Genomic DNA, 24,406 nt, shown 5'->3' with positions numbered 1-24,406 from the left:
GGGTCTGTGAGAGCAGAGATGGGGAGCAGAGAGGCGCTGCCTGTCCCGCTGAGTTACTCCAGCACTTTGTATCTATCCGTGGCGTTAGATGTGGGACGGGGTGAGTGTGCAGCCTCCGGAGTGTCTGTCCCTCCTGTTGTCACCGCTCACCCGCCCCGGTTCCCCGAGCTTCAGAACACAGGGGGGGGGGGGGGGGGGGGGGAGAGGGACAGCGGACCCTTGCTGACAAATGTGGATGGGACAGAGTCCAGGCTGCAGACGGACCTGCACCGCCACTCCGTGGACATGCTGAAGAGGTACAAACAAAGTGGAACATAAAACACTGCACTCAAATAAAACACTCAAACTTAAATCCAGAATGTGATTGAGAGGGGAAATTGAAAGTAAGCATGCAGGTACAGAAGGATGTGAAAAAAGCGAATGGCATGTTGGCCTTCATAATAAGAGGAGTTGAGTATAGGAGCAAAGAGGTCCTTCTGCAGTTGTACAGGGCCCTAGTGGGAGCACACCTGGAGTATTATGTGCAGTTTTGGTCTCCAAATTTCAGGAAAAACATTCTAGCTATTGAGGGAGTGCAGCGTAGGTTCATAAGGTTAATTCCTGGGATGGCGGTTGATAGAATGGAGCAGCTGAGCTTGTATACTCTGGAATTTAGGATGAGAGGGGATCTTATTGAACCATAAGATTATTAAGGGTTTGGACACGCAAGAGGCAGGAAGCATGTTCCCGATGTTGGGGGAGTCCAGAACTATGGGCCACAGTTTAAGAATAAGGGTAAACCATTTAGAACGGAGATGAGGAAATACCTTTTCACACAGAGAGTTGTGAGTCTGTGGAATTCTCTGCCTCAGAGGGTGGTGGAGGCCAGTTCTCTGGATGCTTCCAAGAAAGAGTTATATAGAGCTCTTAAAGATAGCGTAATCAATGGATATGGGGAGAAGGCAGGAACTGGTACTGATTTTGGATGATCAGGCATGATCACATTGAATGATGGCACAAAGGGGCCAAATTGGCCTACTCCTGCACCTATTGTCTATCGTCTATTGCCTATTGCTATGATTTAATGATAGAGCAGCCACGATTGAATCGCAGAGCAGATTTGAAGGGCCAAAGGGCCTAATCCTGCTCCTACGTCATATGGTCTAATGGATCTGATCCGAAATATCACCTATCCATGTTCTCCAGAGATGCTGCCTGTCCCGCTGAGTTACTCCAGCACTTTGCATCTATTTTTGTAATCCAGCATCTGCAGGCCCTTGTTTCTAAACCTAAACCTTATTGAATCGTGGGGGTTACGCAGCGGTAGAGTTGCTGCCTTACAGCGAATGCAGCGCCGGACACCCGGGTTCGATCCCGACCACGGGCGCTGGCCGTGCAGAATTTGTACATTCTCCCCGTGACCGTGTGGGTTTTCTCCAAGATCTTCGGTTTCCTCCCACACTCCAAAGACGTACAGGTATATAGGTTAATTGGCTTGGTAAATGTAAAAATTGTCCTTAGTGGGTGTCAATGTGCGGGGATCGCTGGTTGGCGCAGACCCGGTGGGCCGAAGGGCCTGTTTCTGCACTGTATCTCTGAACTAAATCTAAGCTGAATGGTCTACCCTTGCTCCTGATTTGTATGTTCATGTTTATAGATGTCCGTATGTTTCTCTAGCCTTGCTACCAACACCTTATCTGTCATAACTCCATTGATCCAACTTGCTTGGCTTTTCCTAACAATTCCCCATTGAAAGGGCTATACAGTGACACAGTAGTCGAGTTGCAGCCAGAGCGCTAGGTTGGATCCTGACTATGGGCGCTGCCTGTACAGAGTTTGTACGTTGTCCCTGTGACCGCGTGGGTTTTCTCCGAGTGCTGGGTTTCCTCCCCAAATAATGTACAGGTTTGGAGGGTAATGGCTTTGGTAAATTGTGCCTAGTGTGTAGGATAGTGTTAGTACGGAGTGATCGCTGATCGGCGTGGACTCGATGGCTAGAGCATGTTTCCACGCTGTATCTCTCAAGTCTAAAGAAAAGGTCTCATTCTCGGAGTTCTCATTTGGGTCCAGTACACAATGTGGTCTGTGGAACGCCTGCCCTCTGTTGGACATGATCCAAATTACAGTTTCAAACTCTCCAGAGGGACCAAACGTGGAGGCACACGGAACTGCAGATGCTGGAATCCTGAGCAAAACACAAAGCACTGGGTGAACTCAGCGGGCAGGCAGCATCTGTGGAAAAAATGGACAAACGTCGGTTCGGGTCGGGACTATTCTTCAGACTGAAGTTGTAATAGGTGGGAGAAAACTGGAAAAGCCAGGTGCAGGCGGGACAAAGCCGGCCAAGTGATAGGTGGACCCAGGTGGGAGGGGGGGGGGGGGGGGGGGGGGTGATTGGCAGGTGGATGGAGTAAGTAATAGAGGGTAGAGATGAAAAGGAGACAAACGGGTATCAGGTAAGGAGAGCAGAGGAGGGGTGAAGTGAAAGCCAGAAGCAGGGATATAGGTGAGAGGGAACAGGGGAAAGGGAAACTGGGGGAAATAGTTTAAGAGATTAGTATACAAACTTAAGGCACACGGTATTGGGGGTTCAGTATTGATGTGGATAGAGAACTGGCTGGCAGACAGGAAGCAAAGAATAGGAGTAAACGGGTTCTTTTCAGAAAGGCAGGCAGTGACTAGTGGGGTACCACAAGGCTGGGACCCCAGCTATTCACAATATACTGTATATTAATGATTTTGACAGGGGAATTGAATGCAACATCTCCAAGTTTGCGGATGACATGAAGCTGGGGGGCAGTGTTAGTTGTGAGGAGGATGCTAGGAGGCTGCAAGGTGACTTGGATAGGTTGGGTGAGTGGGCAAATGCACGGCAAATGCAGTATAATGTGGATAAATGTGAGTGGCAAAAACATGAAAGTAGACTATTATCTGAATGGTAGCCGATTAGGAAAAGGGGAGATGCAACAAGACCTGGGTGTCATGGTACACCAGTCATTGAAAGTAGGCATGCAGGTGCAGCAGGCAGTGAAGAAAGTGAATGGTATGTTAGCATTCATAGCAAAAGGATTTGAGTATAGGAGCAGGGAGGTTCTACTGCAGTTGTACAGGGTCTTGGTGAGACCACACCTGGAGTATTGCGTACAGATTTGGTCTCATAATCTGAGGAAAGACATTCTTGCCATAGAGGGAGTACAGAGAAGGTTCACCAGACTGATTCCTGGGATGTCAGGACTTTCATATGAAGAAAGACTGGATAGACTCGGCTTGTACTCGCTAGAATTTAGAAGATTGAGGGGGGATCTTATAGAAACTTACAAAATTCTTAAGGGGTTAGACAGGCTAGATGCAGGAAGATTGTTCCCGACGTTGGGGAAGTCCAGAACAAGGGGATCACAGTTTAAGGATAAGGGGGAAATCTTTTAGGACCGAGATGAGGAAAACATTTTTCACACAGAGAGTGGTGAATCTCCGGAATTCTCTGCCACAGAAGGTAGTTGAGGCCAGTTCATTGGCTATATTTAAGAGGGAGTTAGATGTGGCCCTTGTGGCTAAAGGGATCAGGGGGTATGGAGAGAAGGCAGGAACAGGATACTGAGTTGGATGATCAGCCATGATCATATTGAATGGCGGTGCAGGGTCGAAGGGCCGAATGGCCTACTCCTGCACCTATTTTCTATGTTTCTATGTTTCTATAAGAGGGAAATGCGGGACTCGGGGAAGGGAGATGAATGTATGAAGGAGGGGAATGGAGCAGGGAGACTAGGGAGGGTGGTGGATGACAAACATATTGCATGCATTATGCATTCGCTCCGTGACCCTGACCCCCACTCCAACCTCTCTCACACAGCACTGTCACATCTGTAGCTCTAGGGCAACACAGTGGAGCAGCATTGGAGTTGCTGCCTTACTGCGCCAGAGACCCGGGTTCAATCCAGACTATGAGTGATGTCTGTGCGGAGTTTGTACATTCTCCCTGTGACCACGTAGATTTTCTCTGGGTGCTCCGGTTTCCTCCCACACTCCAAAGACGTGCGGGTTTGTAAGTTAATTGGCTTCTGTAAATTGTAAATTGACCCTGGTGTGTAGAATAGTGAGAGTGTACGGGGTGATCGTTGGTTGGCATGATGAGCTGAAGGACCTGTTTCTGCACAGTATCTCTGTATTTCTAAAGGACTACCACTGGAGCACATCACTGGCCCCTGAACATTATAGTAACCCAGACACAGGTAAAGGAGAATCGGTCCTGACTGTAAAATAAATAACAAGTTTAACAAGTTTTTTACTTTATTAGATCATGTCAAACACAAATAAGAACAAATGGATGTTAATACAAAAACACAACAATAATAGTTTATCCACAACACAACCTTTCACTGAGAATATCTGAATATGTATATATATTTATAAAGCAAAGAGATACATTAATTGCACCAGGAAAATCAAATTGTATGTTATCTTAACAGTTGAATAATTCAATGTTATACTGTAATTTTATGTGACATTCTGGATGTACTAAACAAGTTTGATTTTCAAAATTTACATGGATACGTTGGTTAAACAGCAAAACTGTGTGAAATAGGGTGGCACAGTGGCACAGCTGGCAGAGGTGCTGCCTGCAAACGGCAGAGACCCGGGTTCGATCCTGACCTCGGGTGCTGTCTGTGTGGAATTTGCACGTTCCCCCTGTGACCGCGTGGGTGTAGATTTCCTCCGGGTACTCCGGTTCCCTCCCACATCCTAAAGACATACGAGTTTGTAGGTAGATTGGCCCTCTGTAAAATTGCCCCTAGTGTTTAGGGAGTGGATGAGAATGTGGGATAACATAGAACTGGTATGAGTGGGTGATCGATGGTTGGTGTGAACTCTGTCGGCCGAACGGCCTATATCCATGCTGCATCTTCCAATCAATCAATTCACATTGAGGCCAATGCTTGTATCTGCTTTAAACATTGAACCTCTTTTGTATACAAGAACGATGGCCAGGGTGGTTGATCCAAATATTGTCCTGTCCATCTTCTTGCACGCACCCTCGACAGCAATATACACACACGGATGTCGTATCAACTAGCTGGCCATGAGGGAGCAACGTCTGTTCCCTTGGTCATCATGTTCATCAAGTTCACCTGTAATTGGGTCTTGACTAAGTCTCCTGCTAAAGATTAACCAACACAGTGGTTTGGGATTACTGGTGGAGCCTTGGGAGCGATGTGGTGGGTTGTCCAGGTAGGAGATGTAGCTCAGGTAACACATGCAAAGATGGGAGCACAGTAGGAATGTTAGAGTCAACATGGATGCTTTATTTACCCAGAGACACAGCACAGGGTGGAGCAGCAGGAAGAGGCCATTCGGACCTGCAGCTCGTTCTAACGGATCACGGCTGATATATGGCCTCTTCCCAGACACAACACCTTCCACCTAATAGACCATCCCAGGACGTTGCACTGAGGTGGAGCAAACAAGGTCTGATACCAAGTCTCACAAGGATGCATGAAGGGTGTCCAATGATTTGATCAGAGGTAGTGGTTTAAAGAACAGAGATGACGATGGGGTGAGGAGATGGGTTGGGGTGGGGAGAGTGGGGAGAGAATGGAGAAAAAAACAGAAGAGAAGGGCCGATAAGGAAAGACAGGGAAAGTGGGATAGAAAAGGGGAATGAAAGTAGCAAGAGGCAGAGAGGGGCATCAGCGTGTGGGGAGGTGGATGCAGGAAAGCAGTTGATTGGGGATGTGGTAAAGGGCAAGTGGGCGAAGAGAGGGAGGAGAGTTGTGGGGAACAGAGGTAGGTTAGGTGGTGGAGGAGAGGCAGGGAGAGGAAAGGGGAGGGTGCGGTAATGGTAGTTGGTGTGGGAGAGGGGTGGGGTGAGGAGGGAGAGGGGGAGGAGAGGAGGAAAGGGGTGGAGGGTGAGAGAGGAGGGGAGGGAAGAAAGGGGTGGAGGATGTGAGGAGGGGTGGAGGAGGCATAGGGTTAGGAGTGGGAGGGGGGCTGTGTGGAGTGGGATGGACAAGGGTAGAAGGTTAGGGAGGAAATGAAAGGCCGACTGCCTCTGACCGTGTGTGCAATTGCTCCCCCTCAGTGTGGATAATTCCATCTGACCTGGCATCCACAACCTTTTGGGAGATGAAGGAGATTCCAAGTTTGGCAAAGTCTACACAAAGTCCATGATCCATCTCTGAACATATTCCTCCTGTTGGTCTGCCGTGTGCCTCTGCCTCCCACCTTGTCAGGACCCCCCCCCCCCCCCCCCCCCCCCCCCCCCCCTCTTCACCAGCGAGCCCCCTCCGTTACGACGAGATGCCGCCCTCCTCTGACCTCCATCCGCTGGCCAGTTGCCTCTTCCTCCATTTGTTTCCTCTGTGTCTACGTGTTTTTTTACCTGTAGGGCAAGAAGTAAAAGATAAATAAGCTTGTGTTTTATTTTGGGATCACCTAGAATCAGACATTTACCAAAACCTCAGCTGTCTCTGAGACTTGTGCTAAACTCCTCGAGTTCCCCAACCCGTGAAAGCAAGAAATGGACACAAAGAGGAGTAAGGGGAGAGAGGCGGTAGAGGAGGAGAAGGGTAGAGGAGGGAAAGACAGAAGTTTAGTGCCAGAGATCCGGGTTCAATCCTGACTACGGGTAAGTCAGTAAGTAAGTACATTTTATTTATATAACACGTTTAAATCAACTCGCGTTGAAACCAAAGTGCTTTACATAAAAGAAATAATTAAGTTTCCATACATCCGTAGAAAAATTTAAAAATAAGAAAAAATGACACAACACATTATAGGATTCAACATGAACGTCCCCCCACAACAGAATCAAAAATTTCCACTGTGGGGAAAGGCATCAAAACGTTAAGTCCTCTTCCTCTGTGAATCACCCAAGGTCGGGGCCTATTTGTGGCCTCCGCAGCCAGTCTGATGTTTTCAGGCCTTCTTTCCAGAAAGCCAGTCCGGCGTCGGGTGAACACTCCTCGGCGGCTTGGAAATGTCCGGATGCTGCCTGTATGGAGTTTGTATGTTCTCCCTGTGACTGCGTGGGTTTTCCCCAGGTGCTCCGGTTTCCAAAGATGTACAGATTTGTAGGTTAATTGGCTTCGTTAAAGTTAGTGGATTGTCCCTCGTGTGTAGTACAGTACTAGTGTACGGGATGATCACTGGTCGGCACGGACTTGGTGGGCTGAAGGGTCTGTTTCCGCTCAGTATTTCAAAGCTAAATAAACGAAATTTGAACTATCATGAAATTGAGGGTTGTGGGGAGAGATTGAGGGGTGAGGGGGGAGATTAAGGGGTGAGGGGGGGGGAAGATTGAGGGGTGAGGGGAGAGATTGAGGGGTGTAGAGAGAGATTGAGGGGTGTGGAGAGAGAGTGGGCAAGTAGTGTTGAGGTCAAACGACCCAGCCGTTAACTTATTGAATGGATGGTGAGGTGTGAGTGAGCGAGAGTTTTATCCCTGCTCTGATTTCTTCGTTGGTGCAGAATTCAGAGTTCTGGTGATAACAGGAATTATGAGATTAGTTTGCTGGCCCCATTTAGTGCATCCACTGAATTAATTTCCAGGCATTCTTAATTTTGGAGCAAGGTCATCTGTATCTACTCCCCATGAAAGGTCCTCTACCGAATCGGGTAAACAAGTAAATAAGTGCTTCTAAAAATGATTCTGTCTGACCGCAGTCCTGGACTAACCTGTAATAATTCCAAATTGGCAGTCTAAAACACTGAGTTTTTCACAATTAGAACATTCTAGAAAATTCTCCCTAAAGAACCACTTGCATAAACTGGCCATTAAAAGTAGCCAAGGATCTCCTGCCAATGACTAAATTATATACTAAAATCAGAGTATTAAATTGAGCTGGTTATTGTCATTATGTTGGAAAGAGTGCGGTGCAGCCTGGATGTGCATTCTCAAAGTGCTGGAGGAACTCAACAGGTCAGGCTACATCTGTACAGAGAATGGATAGGCAACATTTTTAGGTCTAGACTCTTCTTCAGATTGAATTAGTGTTGGTGAGGAAGCTGGAAAAGAGGAGGGGGTGGCACAAAGCTAGACAGGTGATAGGTGGATAGAAGTGAGAGGGTTTGATTGGCGCATGGGTGGAGTAAGTGGAAAGGCTTAAAAGTTAAACGGTGACAAAATGTGTCAAATGAGAAGCGAAGAACCTGAAACGTCACCTATCCATATTTTCTCGCGATGCTACCTGACCTGCTGAGTTACTCCAGCATTGTGTCTTTTTTTTACCAATCGCAATGGGCTGATCTCCCCATAAGGGACTCATAACCCCTGAACAGCTCACCGACTAGATAGCTGTTCTGACCTACCATCTACTTCATTGGAGACCCTTGGACTGTCCTTTTTCAGACTATACTGGATTTTATCTTGCACTAAACGTTATTCCATTTATCCTGTATCTGTACATTGTGGGCGGCTCGATTGTAATCATGTATAATTTTTCCGCTGACTGGATAGCATGCGACAAAAAACCTTTCACTGTACCTCAGTACACGTGACAATAACAAATTAAACTACACTAAATGTAAACTGACACTAGATGGGAAAACTAAAACTAAGCACCTTACCCCTGGGGCAGTGTCTTCTCCTTATTCTGCACCTCCTCGACATCGTCAGGGCAACACAGGGCTCCGAACGATTCATTGAAGCCGAGAGCTCTTGTCGTGTCCTGGTCTCAATCCCCCACTTGTAGCCACAAGTCTGCTGGCTCCTTACGCAGGGACCCCACTCGCTCCACGGCCCCACCTCACAACCATCTGAGGAAAGTCAGAATGGCAACAAAACAGTCACCAGAGGGTTATTCATGGCTTAATTATGTTGTTAGGCTGCAAATAGTGCAGAGATGACTTACGAGGCTGTTACCAGGACTCGAGGGCCTGAGCTATAGGGAGAGGTTGAGCAAGCTAGGACTTTATTCTTTGGGGCGCAGGAGGCTGAGGGGTGATCGTATAAAGGTGTACAAGATCAAGAGGAGAATAGATAAGGTGAATGCACAATCTTTTACCCAGAATAGGGGAATCAAGAACCAGAGGACATAGGATAAAGGTGAGAGGAACAAGATTTAATAAGAACATGAGGCCAACATTTTAGTTTATTGAACATTATTTTCTTTATTCTGTTATATTTAAGGATTGTGTTCACAGGCCTGTAATGCTGCTGCAAGTAAGAAATTCATTGTTCTGTTTTGGTGCATATGACTATAAACCACTCTTGACTGCTGCAATCATTCTGCAGAAGGGTACTGACCCAAAAAGTTGTTGTCCATTCCCTCAGAGATGCTGCCTGACCTGCTTAGGTACTCCAGCATCTGTGTTTTGCTTGTGTTTCTGTGTGTTGTCTGTCTCTATGCGCCTGTGATGTTGCTGCAGACTCATTGTGCCCGTAGCTCACTGTACTTGGGTGGCACAGTGGCGGAGCGGTAGAGATGCTGCCTCACAGCACCAGAGACGTGGGTTCAATCGTGACTATGGTACTGTCAGTGTGGAGTTTGTACGTTTTACCTGTGATCGCGTGGGTTTTCTCCGGATGCACCGATTTCCTCCCATATTCCAAAGATGTGCAGGTTTGTAGGTTAATTGGCCTGTGTAAACTGCCCCAAGTGTGTAGGATAGAACTAGTGTACAGGTGATCGATGGTCTGTGGACGTTATGGACCCAAAGGGCCTGATTCCACGCTGCATCTTTATACTAAACTGAACTAAGCTGTATCTCTAAACTAAATGTTTAAAAAGCATTTAGACAAGTACTGGGATAGGATATACGTTTAGAAGGATATGGTCCAAATGCACACACTTGTGAGTAGTGTAGATGGACTAGTGTAGATGGACTAGTGTAGATGGATTAGTGTAGATGGATTAGTGTAGATGGATTAGTGTAGATGGATTAGTGTAGATGGACTAGTGTAGATGGATTAGTGTAGATGGATTAGTGTAGATGGATTAGTGTAGATGGACTAGTGTAGATGGATTAGTGTAGATGGACTAGTGTAGATGGATTAGTGTAGATGGATTAGTGTAGATCGACTAGTGTAGATGGACTAGTGTAGATGGATTAGTGTAGATGGATTAGTGTAGATGGATTAGTGTAGATGGACTAGTGTAAATGGATTAGTGTAGATCGACTAGTGTAGATGGATTAGTGTAGATGGACTAGTGTAGATGGATTAGTGTAGATGGACTAGTGTAGATGGATTAGTGTAGATGGACTAGTGTAGATCGACTAGTGTAGATGGATTAGTGTAGATGGATTAGTGTAGATGGATTAGTGTAGATGGATTAGTGTAGATGGATTAGTGTAGATGGACTAGTGTAGATGGATTAGTGTAGATGGACTAGTATATGTCAGTTGGTGTGGGGAAGTAGGGCCAAAGGGCCTGTTTTCATGCTGTGTGACAGAGGGCTGTACGACACGCAGGGCAACACAATGGCGCAGCGGTAGAGTTGCTGCCTTACCGCACCAGAGAGTTGGCTTCAGTCCTGACTAGGGGTGCTGTCTGTACGGAGTTTGTAAGTTCTTCCTTTGACCGCGTGATTTTTCTCCGGGTGCTCCGGTTTCCTCCCACACACCAAAGCCAAACAGGTTTGTAGGTTAATTGGCTTTGGTAAAAAATGATGTATATTTTCCCTAGTGTGCAGGATAGTGTTCGTGTACTGGTGATCGCTGGTCGGCAGGGACTCGGTGAGCCGAAGGGCCTGTTTCCGTGCTGTATCTCTAAAGTCTAAAGACTCCATGAATCTATAAGAGGACACTAAACTCAACTTGGCGAGAGGTGAACAACGTACCCACACATTCCATCAGCCAGGCCTCTGGAGCGGACCCTTTAGGACAGGCTGTGTAGCACTTCCCCTTCAGTAGGTAGTGGTCGGGTCTACACCTGATGCAGAACTCTCGGCTGAAGCAGTCTTCACAACTGGCGGCCTTGCACCCTGGTGGAATGAAAGGAGGCAGAATTATCCCTTCACTCCAGCCCTCTGCTCTGCTCTGTGGGAACTATAGAGGAAAGATCCGCGCAGGCCTGGAAAGAATATGCAAGATGTGATTGGTATTGGTTTTCACTACTGACACCACATTCATTGTATCAGACAGCTGTGGAGGCCAAGGCAATGATGGCGGAGGTTGAGAGATCCTTGATTAGTACGGGTAACAGGGCTTATGGCGAGAAGGCAGAAGAATGGGGTCGAGAAGGAAAGCTAGATTGGCCATGATTGAATGGCGAAATAAACTTGATGAACCTATGAACCAAGAACTGATGAGCTGAAGTTGGGTTCAATATGTCACAAGCTGTTCAACTGATGGGACATCTCATCAACAGTTGGTGATGCCACATGTAGAGCATTAAGTTTGGTTTTGGTCACCCTGTTGTTGGGAGGATGTCATTAAGCTGGCAAGAGTGCAGAGGAGATTTACAAGGATGTTGCCCGGACTCGAGGGCCTGAGCTATAGAGAGAGGTTCGCAGGCTAGAACTTTATTCCTTGGAGCGCAGGAGACTGAGAAATGATCTTATAGATGTGTATGAGATCATGAGGGGAATAGATAGGGTGAATGCACAGTCTTTTACACAGGGCAGGGGAATCGAGAACCAGAGGATATACTGGTAGGTTTAAGGTAGGAGGGGAAAGATTTAATGGGAACCTGAGGGGCATTTATTTTTCAATCAGAGGACAGTGGGTGTATGAAGAGTTGCCAGAGGAATTACCTGAGGCAGGTGTAATAGCAACATTTAAAAGACACTTGGAAAGGTACATGGATAGGATAAGTTTAGAGGGATATGGGACGAACACAGGCAGGGATATGGGGCGAGTCTAGATGGGGCAATTTGGTCGGTGTGGGCAAGTTGGGCCGAAGGGCCTGTATCCATGCAGTATAACTGAATGACACTGGAGTAATTTGGCAGTCCTGAGCCAAAATGTCACTGTTCTCCAGGCAGCATCTCTAGCAGACATGGATAGGTGATATTTGGAGTCTGAAGAACGGTCCCGACTCTGCAGATAGACACCAACTCTAGAGAAAATGAAGAGGTGACATTTTGGCTTGAGACCCTTCTTCGGACTGAGAGGACCCCAAATGTTGCCAACCGTGTTCCCAGAGATGCTGCCTGACCCGCTGAGTTACTCCAGCACTGTAATCCAGGTTCGCTTCAGGTTGCTAGCACAGAGGATGGAAGGAGCAGCCACTTACTGAGACAGCGGTTGGCATCTTTGCCGCGCACACTGTAATGGCCCACAGGACAAACGTGCATACACTCCCCGTGTTGTCGGATGCCCTCCCTCCTGATCAGCAGGAAGAGGCGGTGCTGGCAGCTCAGGCAGCCATTGTCCGCTGAGCAGTCCTGGCAACTCCTGCACTTCGGCAGCGAACCTGCGGAGAGAGGGGACAGAAGAAGGTGTCGGGGCATGCGGGACTGTGCACGGCTGGGCGGAGGCTGCAGTTCTCGAGGCTTCTCTGGTCAAAACCAAACCTACCTGCTCCATGGACGGGTGTACAGTAGGCATTCTACACATGCACCTTGTGCACAACTGCACTGCAAACAGGAGCAATGTGCACAGGTTTATAATGTAATCTATATTACTAAAAGTCTGTTCTTGACCGGTTTTGGCCATCTGTGCTGCGATTTCCGAGAGAACGCCGCCACCTACGGCCGTCATTTTTGGCCACCTCGCTCAGAGCCCCCCTCCGCCACATGTGTGCCGAGGATTTTTCCAGTCGATGAAAAATGACAGATATATTAATGATTTTACAAAATTCCCCATTCTCTCTGCTGCCCCCGCTGGCGGCAGGGGGGATGGACTATAAAACCAGGAAGTGGTGTGCCGCAATTAGTCTGCAAGCTGGAGGAAGGCAGAGGGTCACGTTTCTCTGAGCTGTGAATAACACTGAACATATGTCCACACAACTGTGAGTAAGTCCCCTTAATGTGGTTTGAAAATGAAAATATGGTTAAAGTAAAAAGGCACTGCCTGCAAATGGTTGTTTGGGGGGTTTGGGTTGAAATAAAAAGGCACTCTCTCTCCCCCCCCCCCCCCCCCCTCTCTCCCCTCCTCTCCTCCCCCTCTCCTCTCCCCCCTCTCTCATCTCCACTCCCCTTCCTCTCTCTCTCCCCTCTTTTTCTCCCCCTCCTTTTTGGGGAAACCAGCATCTGCATTTCCCTGTTGCTATAGAGCACTGATTCCCAAACTTTTGATACCCTTGTACCCCTTCGTAAATTTCCATAAGCATCTTGTACCCCTCCTTAAAAACAATCATATTGCATTGTAAAAGTCGATAAAAATTGCATACATTTTATTTTGGAATTCTATAATATAAAGTATAATTACTAGAATAAAATGAATAAATTATCCATTAAATCCATTAAACTTTAGGGCTTATCTGACAATAAGCACATTCAGTATTCCCACTGCTTAACAGCCCTGGAAAGCAGTTGAGCAGTGAAGCAGTGGCCCTTCATTTCGTCTGTTTTTTCCAGCCTTGATTCTTCTAAATTTTTGCTTTCAAACTATGAACTAGTTGTATTTATTGTTCCTTTGTCAAAAGCTAAGATTATTTTGTCGTTTTTATTGCTTTATTATGCTTTGGTGAGGGGGAAGATCGTGCTCGTCTGTGGTCGGTATTGAGCCCGGGTCTGTTGGGTTGCTGCTGGGCCATCTCCGTCCCCATCCCCATCCCCGTCCCCTCCCGGGTGTCTCGACCCTGTCTGGGGGCAGCCGGAGGTGTCGGGCTGGGCTTGCAGCAGACGCGGGGAGGGGGCTATGTTGCTGCAACGCTTTGTGTGTATGGCTGGTGCTCAGCTTTCGCCAGCGTGGGGGGTGGGGGTGGGGTGTAGGCTGCATTTTAAACCCTTGCTAATTTTAGCATTTCCAAACCAAAGGCAACACTGCTTTAGCATTTCCAAACCAAAGGCAACACAGCTTTAGCATTTCCAAACTATATTTTCAAACCACATTGAGGGCACTGACAGGTCAGTAAAACCACTCACAGTTTAGTAAACATGTGTTCAGTGTTATTCACAGCTCAGACTGAGAGACGTGACCGTATCGCTCCCCCACCTTGCAGAGACTGACTGAGGCACTCAACCCTTTCGGGTTTTATAGTTCCTCCTGAAGGGGCGTGGCCTTCAGGAGAGGGAATCTCACTATTTTTTAAACACTAATAACTCTTTTATTTTTCATCGATGGGAAAAATCCTCTTGTCCTGCGCAGCGGAGGGGGACTCTGACTAAGATGGCCAAAAATCACAGCCGTAAGTGGCAGCGCTTTTTCCAAAATCAATGTACAGAACAACAGGAAGTGGTCAAGATCAGACTTTTAGTAATATAGATAGATTTGGAAATATGTATGTATAAAATAATTTGTAACCACGGTATATTTTTCAAATAATGAATCTATGTTTCAGTAGTACATAGCTGAAAATCGCTGTGTACCCCCTGAAGACCTTTCATGTACCCCTGGGGGTACTGAGCGGGTGAGGCAGCATCTATGGAGCAAAGGAATAGGTGACGTTTCGGGTCGAGATCCTTCTTCAGACTGATGTGAGGGTGGTGGGGGCGGGAAGAAGAAAGGAAGAGGCGGAGGCTGTGAGAGAGCTGGGAAGGGGAGGGGAAAGGGAGAAAGCAAGGACTACCTGAAATTGGAGGTCAATGTTCATACCGCTGGGGTGTAAACTACCCAAGCGACATACCGCCACCAGCCCCACATCAGTCTGAAGAAGGGTCTCGACCCTAAACATCACCTATTCCTTCGCTCCCTAGATGCTGCCTCACCCGCTGAGTTTTTCCAGAATTTTAATCTACCTTCGATTTTTCCAGCATCTGCAATTCCTTCTTAAACACCGTAAACAGCGATAATGCAAACTGGTGAAGTACGAACAAGTGTAACAGGAATAGAGTAACTGGGTATATAGTTAATAGGTGTAAGTAAATGGCCAGTAAACAGGTCCCATTTGAATCGGATAACCGTGAACAAATGTCACAGGTGCATTATAAGCAGCTGCACATTTAGCAATTTACACAAAACAGGCAGGTTTTAACTACCTGTATAGAAACCAGGTGCATCAGTAGAAGTTGTGTGGTGTATAGTTTCCGAAAATAGGAACACTGCAAACTGTGAAGAAGGGTAACAACCTGAAACGTCACCTGTTGATGTTCTCCAGAGATGCAACCTGACTCGCTGAGTTACTTCAGAACTTTATTTTGTAAACCAGCACCTGCAGTTCCTTGTTTCTCCACCACTTGCCATGCTTTATCCTGCCTCCACCTCTCTTTTCCAGTTTTCTCCCGACCGCCCGCCCACTAGAATCAGTCTGAAGAAAGTCCTGACCCCAAACATTCTCCAGAGATGCTGCCTGACGCGTTGAGTTATTACAGAACTTTGTAGGTTTTTTTGTAAACCAACATCTGCAGTTCCTTGTATCCACATCACTGTGAACAGTGTAAACGGGTACATAATGACCACTGGAAATAGTTGTATTATACAGGTGCACCAGAAACACATTGCAGATAGTAATGCTGGCCACAGTGCCACCCTCTAGTTTAATGGTTACATCAGGGTGAGAGTATTTATCCTGCAAATTAATCCCAGATGAAGCTGTGTGTGTGTTGCAAACCTCTTTCCTGGAATGGAACTGGTTTACACACATTGGTTATTTACTATAAATAACTGTTCTCCACCCACAACGTGATAATTTATTTGTCCTTTCATGAGAAGCGCAGAGCCTAGGCCAAGTAATCTGCTGGGAATCCGCTCAAGGCTAGAGTCTGGGGACACAAGGAATTGCAGATGCTGGAATCGACGAAAACACAAAGTGCTGGAGGAATTCAGCGAGTCAGGCAACATCTGTGGAGGGAATGGACAGGTAACTTATCGGGTCAAGACCTATTGAGGGAATTTCTGGACAGACTGGACAAAACCTTGTCTATTCATTCCCTCCCTGCATGCTGCCTGGAGTTCACAGAGTCCATAAGATAATAAGGCGTAGGAGCAGAATTAGGCCATTCAATCATGGCTGATCTATTCTTCCTCTAACTAAAACAGTCAGTTAAAAGTGCTGGAGAAATACAAGTCACTCCACTCTGCTCAAGCCACCTTATTCCTGCACCGTACCCATTATGTTGGCTCACAGCTCAAGAACGTTGCGTACTCAATAAACATTTACTACTACTCTGTGGCTAATCTAAATATTTACTGTTATTCCGCGGATATCTTAAAGAGCAGTTATGTCTGCCTATTCCTTATTTAATGACAGGAACCTTATTTAATTGGCAGGAACAGGTAATTCAGCCACACCAGAATGGAGTGTTGGCCTAAATTAGGCTCATTTGTGTCATTGAGTCGCTGACATAATTTGGGCTCCTAAACTGGTTCAATGAAGCAAAATTTTGTACCGGCTGCAACATCTGGATAAGCACAATAACCCATTCTGCTATTAAGACTTAAGATAATAATGTAACACATAAGTCACACAGAGGCGCAATGGTGGAGTTGCTGCCTTACAGTGTCAGGGACGCGGGTTTGATCCTGTCTATGGGTGCTGTCTGTACGGGGTTCGTATGTTCTCCCTGTGACTGTGAGTTTCCTCCATGTGCTCCGATTTCCACCCACATTCCAAAGACGTGCAGGTTTGTAAGTTAATTAGCTTCTGTAAATTGTCCCTCATGTGTGTCGGATAAAACTAGTGTACGGGTGATCGCTGGTTGACTCGATGAGCTGAAGGGCTTGTATCAACCCTGTATCTTGACCCTAAACAAAACTAAAAGCCACAGGAGATAGACACTAAAAGCTGAAGTAACTCAGCGGGACAGGCAGCATCCCTGGCGAGCAGGAATAGGTGACGTTTCCCATTCCTTCTCTCCAGAGATGCTGCCTGTCCCGCTGAGTTACTCCAGCTTTTTGCGTCTATCTTTGGTTTAAACCGGCATCTGCAGTTCCTTTCTGCGCTAAAGGTTACTGGAGCAGAATCAGGCCATTCTGCCCAATGAGTCTGCTCTGCCATTCGTTCATATCTTATCTATTTTTTCCCTTTCAACCCTATTCTCCTGCCTTCTCCCTGTATCCTGTTGTGCCCTTATTAATAACGAGGCTATCAATCCCCGCGTTAAAAATACCCAATGTCATTGGCCTCCATCACCGTCTGTGGCAATGAATTCTGCAGATTCACCACCCTCCAGCTAAAGACATTCCTCCTCATCCCCATTGCTAATTAAAAGATTATTGGTGGTGTTATTTGATTGCTTTCTACCAGAGTTTACAGATTGCTACATACAGCTCATAACCTACAGCCACCATTTTTCTTGCATATGCAGCGTCTTGTATCATTTATGTTTCTCTGTGTTGTCTATGTGCCTTTGATGCTGCTGGAAGCAAGAACTTCATTGAACCTGTAACTCCACATACTTGTGCCTTTGTCAATAAACTCGACTTGACTTTGCACAATAGTTACGCGGAAGCATAATTGCTACTAGTAACATGAATAGCTATGGATGGTCAAACTGTTCTCCATTTAACGCTAAAAAATACACAACGTGCTGGAGTAACTCAGAGGGTCAGGCAGCATCTCTGGTGAATATGGATAAGTGGCGTTTTGGGTCGGGACCCTTCTTCAGACCGATTGTATTGGGTGTGGAGGGAGAAAGCTGGACCAGAGGCATGGGCATCTGAAGAAAAGTCCACATCTGAAACATTACCTATCCATGTTCTCCAGAGATGCTGCCTGACCCACTGAGTAATGCCAGCACTGTAGACCTTATGTCTACAGGTCTCTGTTCAACACTGCTCGGTTGAAGTACAAGAGTTGGTTCCCAGAGAGAGGCACTAAATCGCAGAACCCTTAGCTTGTATCTTACTACTCACTGCTCTGTCAGCTGTAAGCTCACACATCCCCTCTGCGATACAATGCCCAAAACTGAATTTTTAGTTTAGATTAGAGGTACAGCGTGGCACAGGCACTTGGACCCGAGAGACCAGTAATCACCGTGAACATTAGTTCTATCCTACACACTAGGGACAATTTACAGAAGCCAATTAACCTACAAACCTGCACGTGCTTGGAATGTGGGAGGAAACCGGAGCACCAAGGGAAAACCCATGCGAACACAAGGAGAACATACAAACTCTGCACAGACCGCACCCATAGTCAGGATTGAAGGCAGTAGTAAAGCAGCAACTCTACCGCTGCGCCACTGTGAAGGTACAGGAGCCTGAAAACTGTAACGTCCAGGTTCAGGAACATCTTATTCCCTACAACTATCAGGCTATTGAACTTACTGAACTCCACCCAAACTCCAAACTACATACTGCTTTGACTGCACCCGGAACTTTGGGTTTTTGTTTTGCTTTTTACACAAATTGGGTTTGTCTTTATTTGTTGAACTTTTATATTGGTGTTTATTATATTATCTATTGAGTACTGTGTTTACAAACCTGTTGCGCCCAGCAAGTAAGAATTTCTTACAAGTAAAAATAGGTCGGCCAAGTGGCGCATTGGGTAGAGTTGCTGCCTTACAGCGACCTGGGTTTGATCCTGACAATTGGTGCTGTCTGTACGGAATTTATACGTTCTCCCCATGACCACGTGGGTTTTCTCCGGGTGCTCCGGTTTCGTTCCACACCAAAGACATACAGGTTTGTAGGTTAAATGGCTTCGGTAAAATTGTAAAACATTGTCCCTAGTGTATCGGATAGTGCTGGTATACGTTGAACCCAGAGGGCCAAAGGGCCTGTTTCCGTGATGTATCTCTAAAGCCTAAAGACTAAAGTCTAAAGTCTATTAGATACACATAATAGGAGTCTCCTGTGAGAATATGCATGTGATTATAGGTAGTTGCAATTACAGTGTGATAGTTTTACCGACCCGCCACTGTAAATGTGTGCCAATTAACTTGGAATAGAAATACGGGGATCTCTGGTCGATGCGTACTGGGTAGGCCAAAGTGTCTGTTTCCGCGCTCTATCTCAAAAAAATGTAATTACATTGTTCTGTTTTGGTACATATGACAATTAAACACTCTTGACTGAACTAACAACAGCTTGGCAACCTGTATACAATCAGCACCACCTCTCTGCTTTGTATGCTGTGTATAAGGTGCCTTCATTCCTAAAGTCCAGATCACTTACTGAGATGGTAAATAAAACCATCTCACCACATCACTTCTGTCTGAGAAGATTCCTTTTATCCAGCTCAGCACCCGACCTTACAATCTCCATGATGCAGACCCCAACTCAACGTGGCCTGGCTCTGCTAGATCCCACTGCTCCCCCCCTCCTACAGGGAACCTCAGTAGTGATGAGTCTTCCCCTTCCCCCTCTTTTTGCCAGGTTACCCCCACCACACCCCACCCATACAACACGCCCCCCTCCTCTCTGAACACCCACTATCCCCCCCACCAGATCTTGCCTCGGCATTTGTCCACTCCCCGACCCTCCTCTGACCCCAACCCTCACCCGTGTCGTGTCTTCATCATCTCCCCTGACCTCCCACTTTCTGATACGGAATGGTCTGCTTCAACCGAGGCCTCACCTTCGTTTCCCACCGCCCCCTCCTCAATGAGTTCCAGGTCTGCCACAGCGTGGAGCTTTTCTTCCATCACTGCTCCGGGCCTTTTTCTATGAGACGGAATCCTCACCACCCAGTGATGACCCGTTCTCCCATCTCCACTGGTCCCCCTCCTCTTGGACTCCCCAGAATGGCTTCTACCCTCGCTAGACCTCTTTATTTCTAACTGCCAGCATGACATCAACTTTTCCACTCCCCTTACCTACTCCAACCTCACCCCCTCTGAATGTACAGCCCTCCGCTCACTCTGCAGCAACCCTGACATTGTAGTCAAACCTGCCATGGTAGTTGGCACGTTGACCTCTACCAGGATGAGGCCAGGCAGGCTACAACTCTCAGACACCTCCTGCCTATCCTTGGACCATGATCCCACAGATGAGTACCAGGCCTTAATCCCAAACACCATTGCTAATCTCATCACTTCTGGCTGTCTGCCTTCCACAGCCTCCAACCTTATAGTTTCCCAGCCCCGCACAGCCCGTTTTTACCTTCTCCCCAAAATCCACAAACACAACTGCCCTGGCAGACCTATTGCTTCTGCATGCTCCTGTCCCACGGAAATTAATTCCACATACCTCGACTCCACATTATCCCCCCTGGTCCAATCGCTCCCGACCAATGTCCAAGATAGCTCACATGCTTTTCGTCTCTTTAATGACTTCCGCTTTTCGAGCCCCCACTCCCTCTTCTTTATTATGGACGTCAGTCACTCTACACCTCCACCCCCCACCAGGAAGGCCTTAAAACCCTCCGTCTCTCCCTCGACCGCAGAACCATCCAATTTCCCTCGACTAACACTCTACTCCGCCTGGCAGAGCTAGTCCTCATCCTCAACAACTTGTCCTTTGACTCCTGCCACTTCCTCTAAGTCCAATGCGTAACTATGGGCACCTGCATGGGCCCTAGCTATGCCTGCCTTTTTGTACGATAGGTTGAGCAATCCCTGTTCCAGCCATACACACTGGGCCTATCCCCGAACTCTATCTCCGTTACATTGATGGCTACATCGGTGCTATCTCCTGCACCCATGCAGAACTCATGGACTTCATCCACTTCACCACCAATTTTCATCCTGCAATCAAATTAACTTGGACCATCTCCGACACCTCCCTCCCCTTTCTTGATCTCACTGTCACAAGAAATAGACTATTGACTGACATCTATTGCAAACACAATGACTCTCACAACTATCTCAACTACACTTCTTCCCACCTTGCTTCCTGCAAAGACTCTATCCCCTGCTCCCAATTGCTCCATCTATGCCGCATCTGCACCCAAGATGAGGTGTTACATACTGGCACATCTGAGATGTCCTCATTCATTAGGGAACGGGGGTTCCCCTCTCCCTTCATAGATGAGGCCCTCACTCATGTCTCCTCGGTGCTCCGCAGCTCTGCCCTTGCTCCCCCTCCCCCTAGTTGCAACAGAGACAGTCCCCCTCATCCTCAGCTTCCACCCCATCAGCCGTCGCATACAACACATAATTCCCCAAAATTTCCGCCACCTCCAACGGGATCCCACCACTAGCCGCATTTTCCCATCTCCACCCCTTTCTGCCTTTCGCAGAGACTGTTCCCTCTGCAACTTCCCTCCAAACCTGTCCTATACATGTACTTGTCTAACTATTTAGTTAACTGTTCCGCTTTCCGCAGAGACCGTTCCCTCCGCAACTCCCTGGTTAACTCACCCCTTTCCACCCAAATCACCCCCTCCCCAGGTACCTTCCCCTGCAACTGCAGAAGATGCAACACCTGTCGCTATACCTCCTCCCTCGACTCTGTCCAGGGACCCCGACAGTCCTATCAGGTTAGGCAGAGGTTCACTTGCACCTCCTCCAACCTCATCTACTGTATCCGTTGTCCTAGATGTGGACTCTTATACATCGACGAGACCAAACGCAGACTGGGCGATTGTTTCGCAGAACACCTTCGCTCAGCCCGCGTGAACCAACCTGATCTCCCGGTTGCCGGACATTTTAATTCTCCTTCCCATTCCGACACAGACCTCTCTGTCCTCGGTCTCCTCCATTGTCTGAGTGAGGCTAAATGCAAATTGGAGGAACAACAACTCATATTTTGCCTGGGCAGCTTACAGCCCAGTGGTATGAATATTGATTTCTCTCACTTCAGGTAGCCCTGGCATTCCCTCTCTCTCTATCCCTCCGCCACCCAAGTCACACTAGCTTCTCATTTTCACCCTACAAACAGCGTACAATGGCCGGTTTCCTTTATTATCATTACTTTTTTGCATATCGTTCATTCATTGTTCTTTATCTCTCCACAGTCCACATCACTGTCTATATCTCTTGTTTCCCTTATCCCTAACCAGTCTGAAGAAGGGTCTCAACCTGAAACGTCACCCATTCCTTCTCTCCAGGGATGCTGCCTGTCCCGCTGAGTTACTCCAGCTTTTTGTGTCTATCTTCCTTTTATCCTGACTCTGGTTTCTAATCTCCAAGCCATTCTCCACCCACATGGCCTTAATTTCATGGTCAATCAACCTTGTCTTGTTTCCATGGAGTATATATTATTGAAGACAAAGATCAATGGATTTTTGGACACCAAGTATGCTGAGGGAAATGGAGATCAGGTGGGAAAGTGGAATTGAAATGGATGATTACCCATGGCTTTCTTGACTGAAACCACAGGTGTCAGGGGCCATGTGCCTGGCACTGCTCATGTACTATGGTCTTGTTACATATTGATGTCTGTGGAGCTGGACTTAATCCATGACCTTCCAACTCAAAGGCACCCACTGTGCCCTGCTTGAAACTCGACCCATCTCTGGAAATTCAACCAGCTGTTTTCTGATCCAGGAAGTTTCTCTGGGAGGTAGGACACGTTCCCACTCTGCCTTAGTGACAGGGCTGTGAAGGAGAGGGAAGGAGGAATGTGGACGGAGGTTGAGCCACATGGCAGCTGCTCACAGACATGGACACTGAGACGGCAGTGGAATGAAGCCATCACATGTCGGCTGATGCAAGTAGATACACTTATGAGAGGCATAGATAGGAGTAGACAGTCTGAACTTTTTTTCTCAGGGTGCATAGGCTGAAGACTAGAGGCCATAGCTTTAAGGTGAGAGGGGCAAAGTTTAAAGGAGATGTGCAGGTCAAGATTTTTACACAGTGGGTGGTGAGTGCCTGGAACGTGCTGCCAGGGGTGATGGTGGGTACAGATACAGAGAAGTGTTTAGGATTCTTTTCATATGGGCTTAATAAGATGGAATTTAGGAGAAGTGACGGTATGTCACATTGAGAGTAGAACATAGAAGCCCAGAAAGAACAGAGACATAACAATGAATTAGGGAGCATTGGCTACAGGGAGAGATTTTTTGGTTCGGGGAGACCTGATAGATGTATATTAAATTATAAGAGGCATGGACACGGTGTCAGAACGGAGGGGAAAATCAAATAAATTGGCATTATATTCAGCATGAACATTATGGGCCAAAGGGCCTGTTTCTGCCCTATGTTCTACATTCTAAGGATCCTGAGCCCAAATGTCACCTGTCCAAACCATTATTTTGCCTTGCTGGAGATAAGGTCGATGATAGGCCAGGGCGGCTCTCTAGTTGGTGATAGAATAGTTCCGTTGCCTGATAACAGCTGGGAAGAAACTGTCCCTGAATCTGGAGGTGTGCATTTTCAAACATGCACCTCTTGCCTGATGAAGAGGGGAGAAGAGGGAGGAAGTGATTGGGGGTGAGACTGGTCCTTGCGTAAGCTGGTGGCCTTGCCAAGGCAGCGTGAAGTGTAGATGGAGTCAATGGAAGGGAGGTTGGTTTGTGTGATGGTCTGGGCTACCACCACGATTCTCTGCAATTCCTTGCGGACTTAAATGGAGCTGTTTCCAGACCATACTGTGTGTATGTGTGTGTGTGTATGTATGTATGTGTGTATGTATGTATGTATGTATGTATGGATGAAGAATCAAATGGACAGATTTGGTGGGTCTGGGCGGAGGGGTCTATTGTATGACAGAGAGTCACAGAGACGGCAGATGCTAATATCTTGTCCAAACGTTAAGCCGCTGGAGAAACCAAGCGGGTTGAGTTGCAGTGGGACAGGAACCGTCAACGTCTCGGGTGTCTGGTCTCAGCCCCAAACGCCGACCGACTGTCCATTTCCCTCCACGGATGCGGCCCGACCCCCCGAGTTCCTCCAGCGCTCTGCATAACCCGCTCCGCGTGGGAAGAAAGATGCACATCACACGACAGAGCAATGCCACTGCCAAGAACCGGAGGCAGTGGGAGATAGCCGCTGGGAAAGGTGCCGAGAGGGAGTGAGTTGGTCAGTTGGTCGGGGCCACGGCAATGGGGAGAACACAAACTTCTCCGGTCGGATAAGACGCCACGAAGCTGAGATTTGAAGGGTCCCTGGCCGAACCGTCATCTATCCACGTCCTCCAGACATTCTGTCTGACCCGCCGTTACTCCAGCACTTTGTGTTCTACTTAAACTCCATCTGGCCCTCCGCGTACCTGGCCGTTTCTTTTATTTTTGATTACCTTCTTGGGTGGATATGCCGAGAGAGGCGGGGAGATAGGCGACCAGATACGGCCACGGATGCAGAATGGGAAAGATACCCAGTCAGTGGGCGGTGAGGGGGTCTGGGGTGGGGTGGTGAGAAGGGTTTTCACCGTCCGGACGCTGTAGAGGGAATGGCGCGGCGGTAGAGGAGCCCACCTAGCGCCCGAGACCCGGGTTCGATCCTAATCTCGGGTGCTGTCTGTACGGAGTTTGTACGTTCTCCCTGTGACTCGGTTTTCTCCGAATGATCCGGTTTCCTCTCACATCTCAAATGTAGGTTAATTGTAGGTTCGCTGGGTTCTGTAATTTCCCCTAGTGCGTACGATTGAACCGGGGTAATCACTTGTCGGCGCGGACTCG

General features: G+C 47.5%; 1 protein-coding gene across 1 annotated transcript; it reads right to left on the bottom strand.

Moving 5' to 3' along the window:
• Window positions 1-6,263: 6,263 nt before the first annotated feature.
• On the bottom strand, window positions 6,264-12,981 carry rspo4 (R-spondin 4). Its single transcript, XM_055652308.1, has 4 exons — window positions 12,152-12,981; window positions 10,755-10,898; window positions 8,542-8,730; window positions 6,264-6,355 (listed from the first exon to the last, which is right to left on the bottom strand). The coding sequence occupies exons 1-4, from the start codon at window positions 12,366-12,368 to the stop codon at window positions 6,264-6,266; spliced, it is 642 nt and encodes a 213-aa protein (XP_055508283.1). The 5' UTR covers window positions 12,369-12,981.
• Window positions 12,982-24,406: the final 11,425 nt, after the last annotated feature.

This window comes from Leucoraja erinacea, chromosome 21, assembly GCF_028641065.1.
Source record: "Leucoraja erinacea ecotype New England chromosome 21, Leri_hhj_1, whole genome shotgun sequence".
NCBI classification, from domain to species: Eukaryota; Metazoa; Chordata; class Chondrichthyes; order Rajiformes; family Rajidae; genus Leucoraja; species Leucoraja erinaceus.
This window is presented reverse-complemented; position numbering and strand designations above follow the sequence as displayed.

Excerpts from the sequence above, each read along its gene's own strand:
- rspo4 (XM_055652308.1), bottom strand. The coding sequence starts at position 12,368 with ATGCCCCGACACCTTCTTCTGTCCCCTCTCTCCGCAGGTTCGCTGCCG. Across the intron at positions 8,731-10,754 it reads CTGGCTGATGGAATGTGTGG|ATGGTTGTGAGGTGGGGCCG; the intron begins GTACGTTGTTCA and ends GACTTTCCTCAG. Across the intron at positions 6,356-8,541 it reads GAGAAGACACTGCCCCAGGG|GTAAAAAAACACGTAGACAC; the intron begins GTAAGGTGCTTA and ends CTTGCCCTACAG.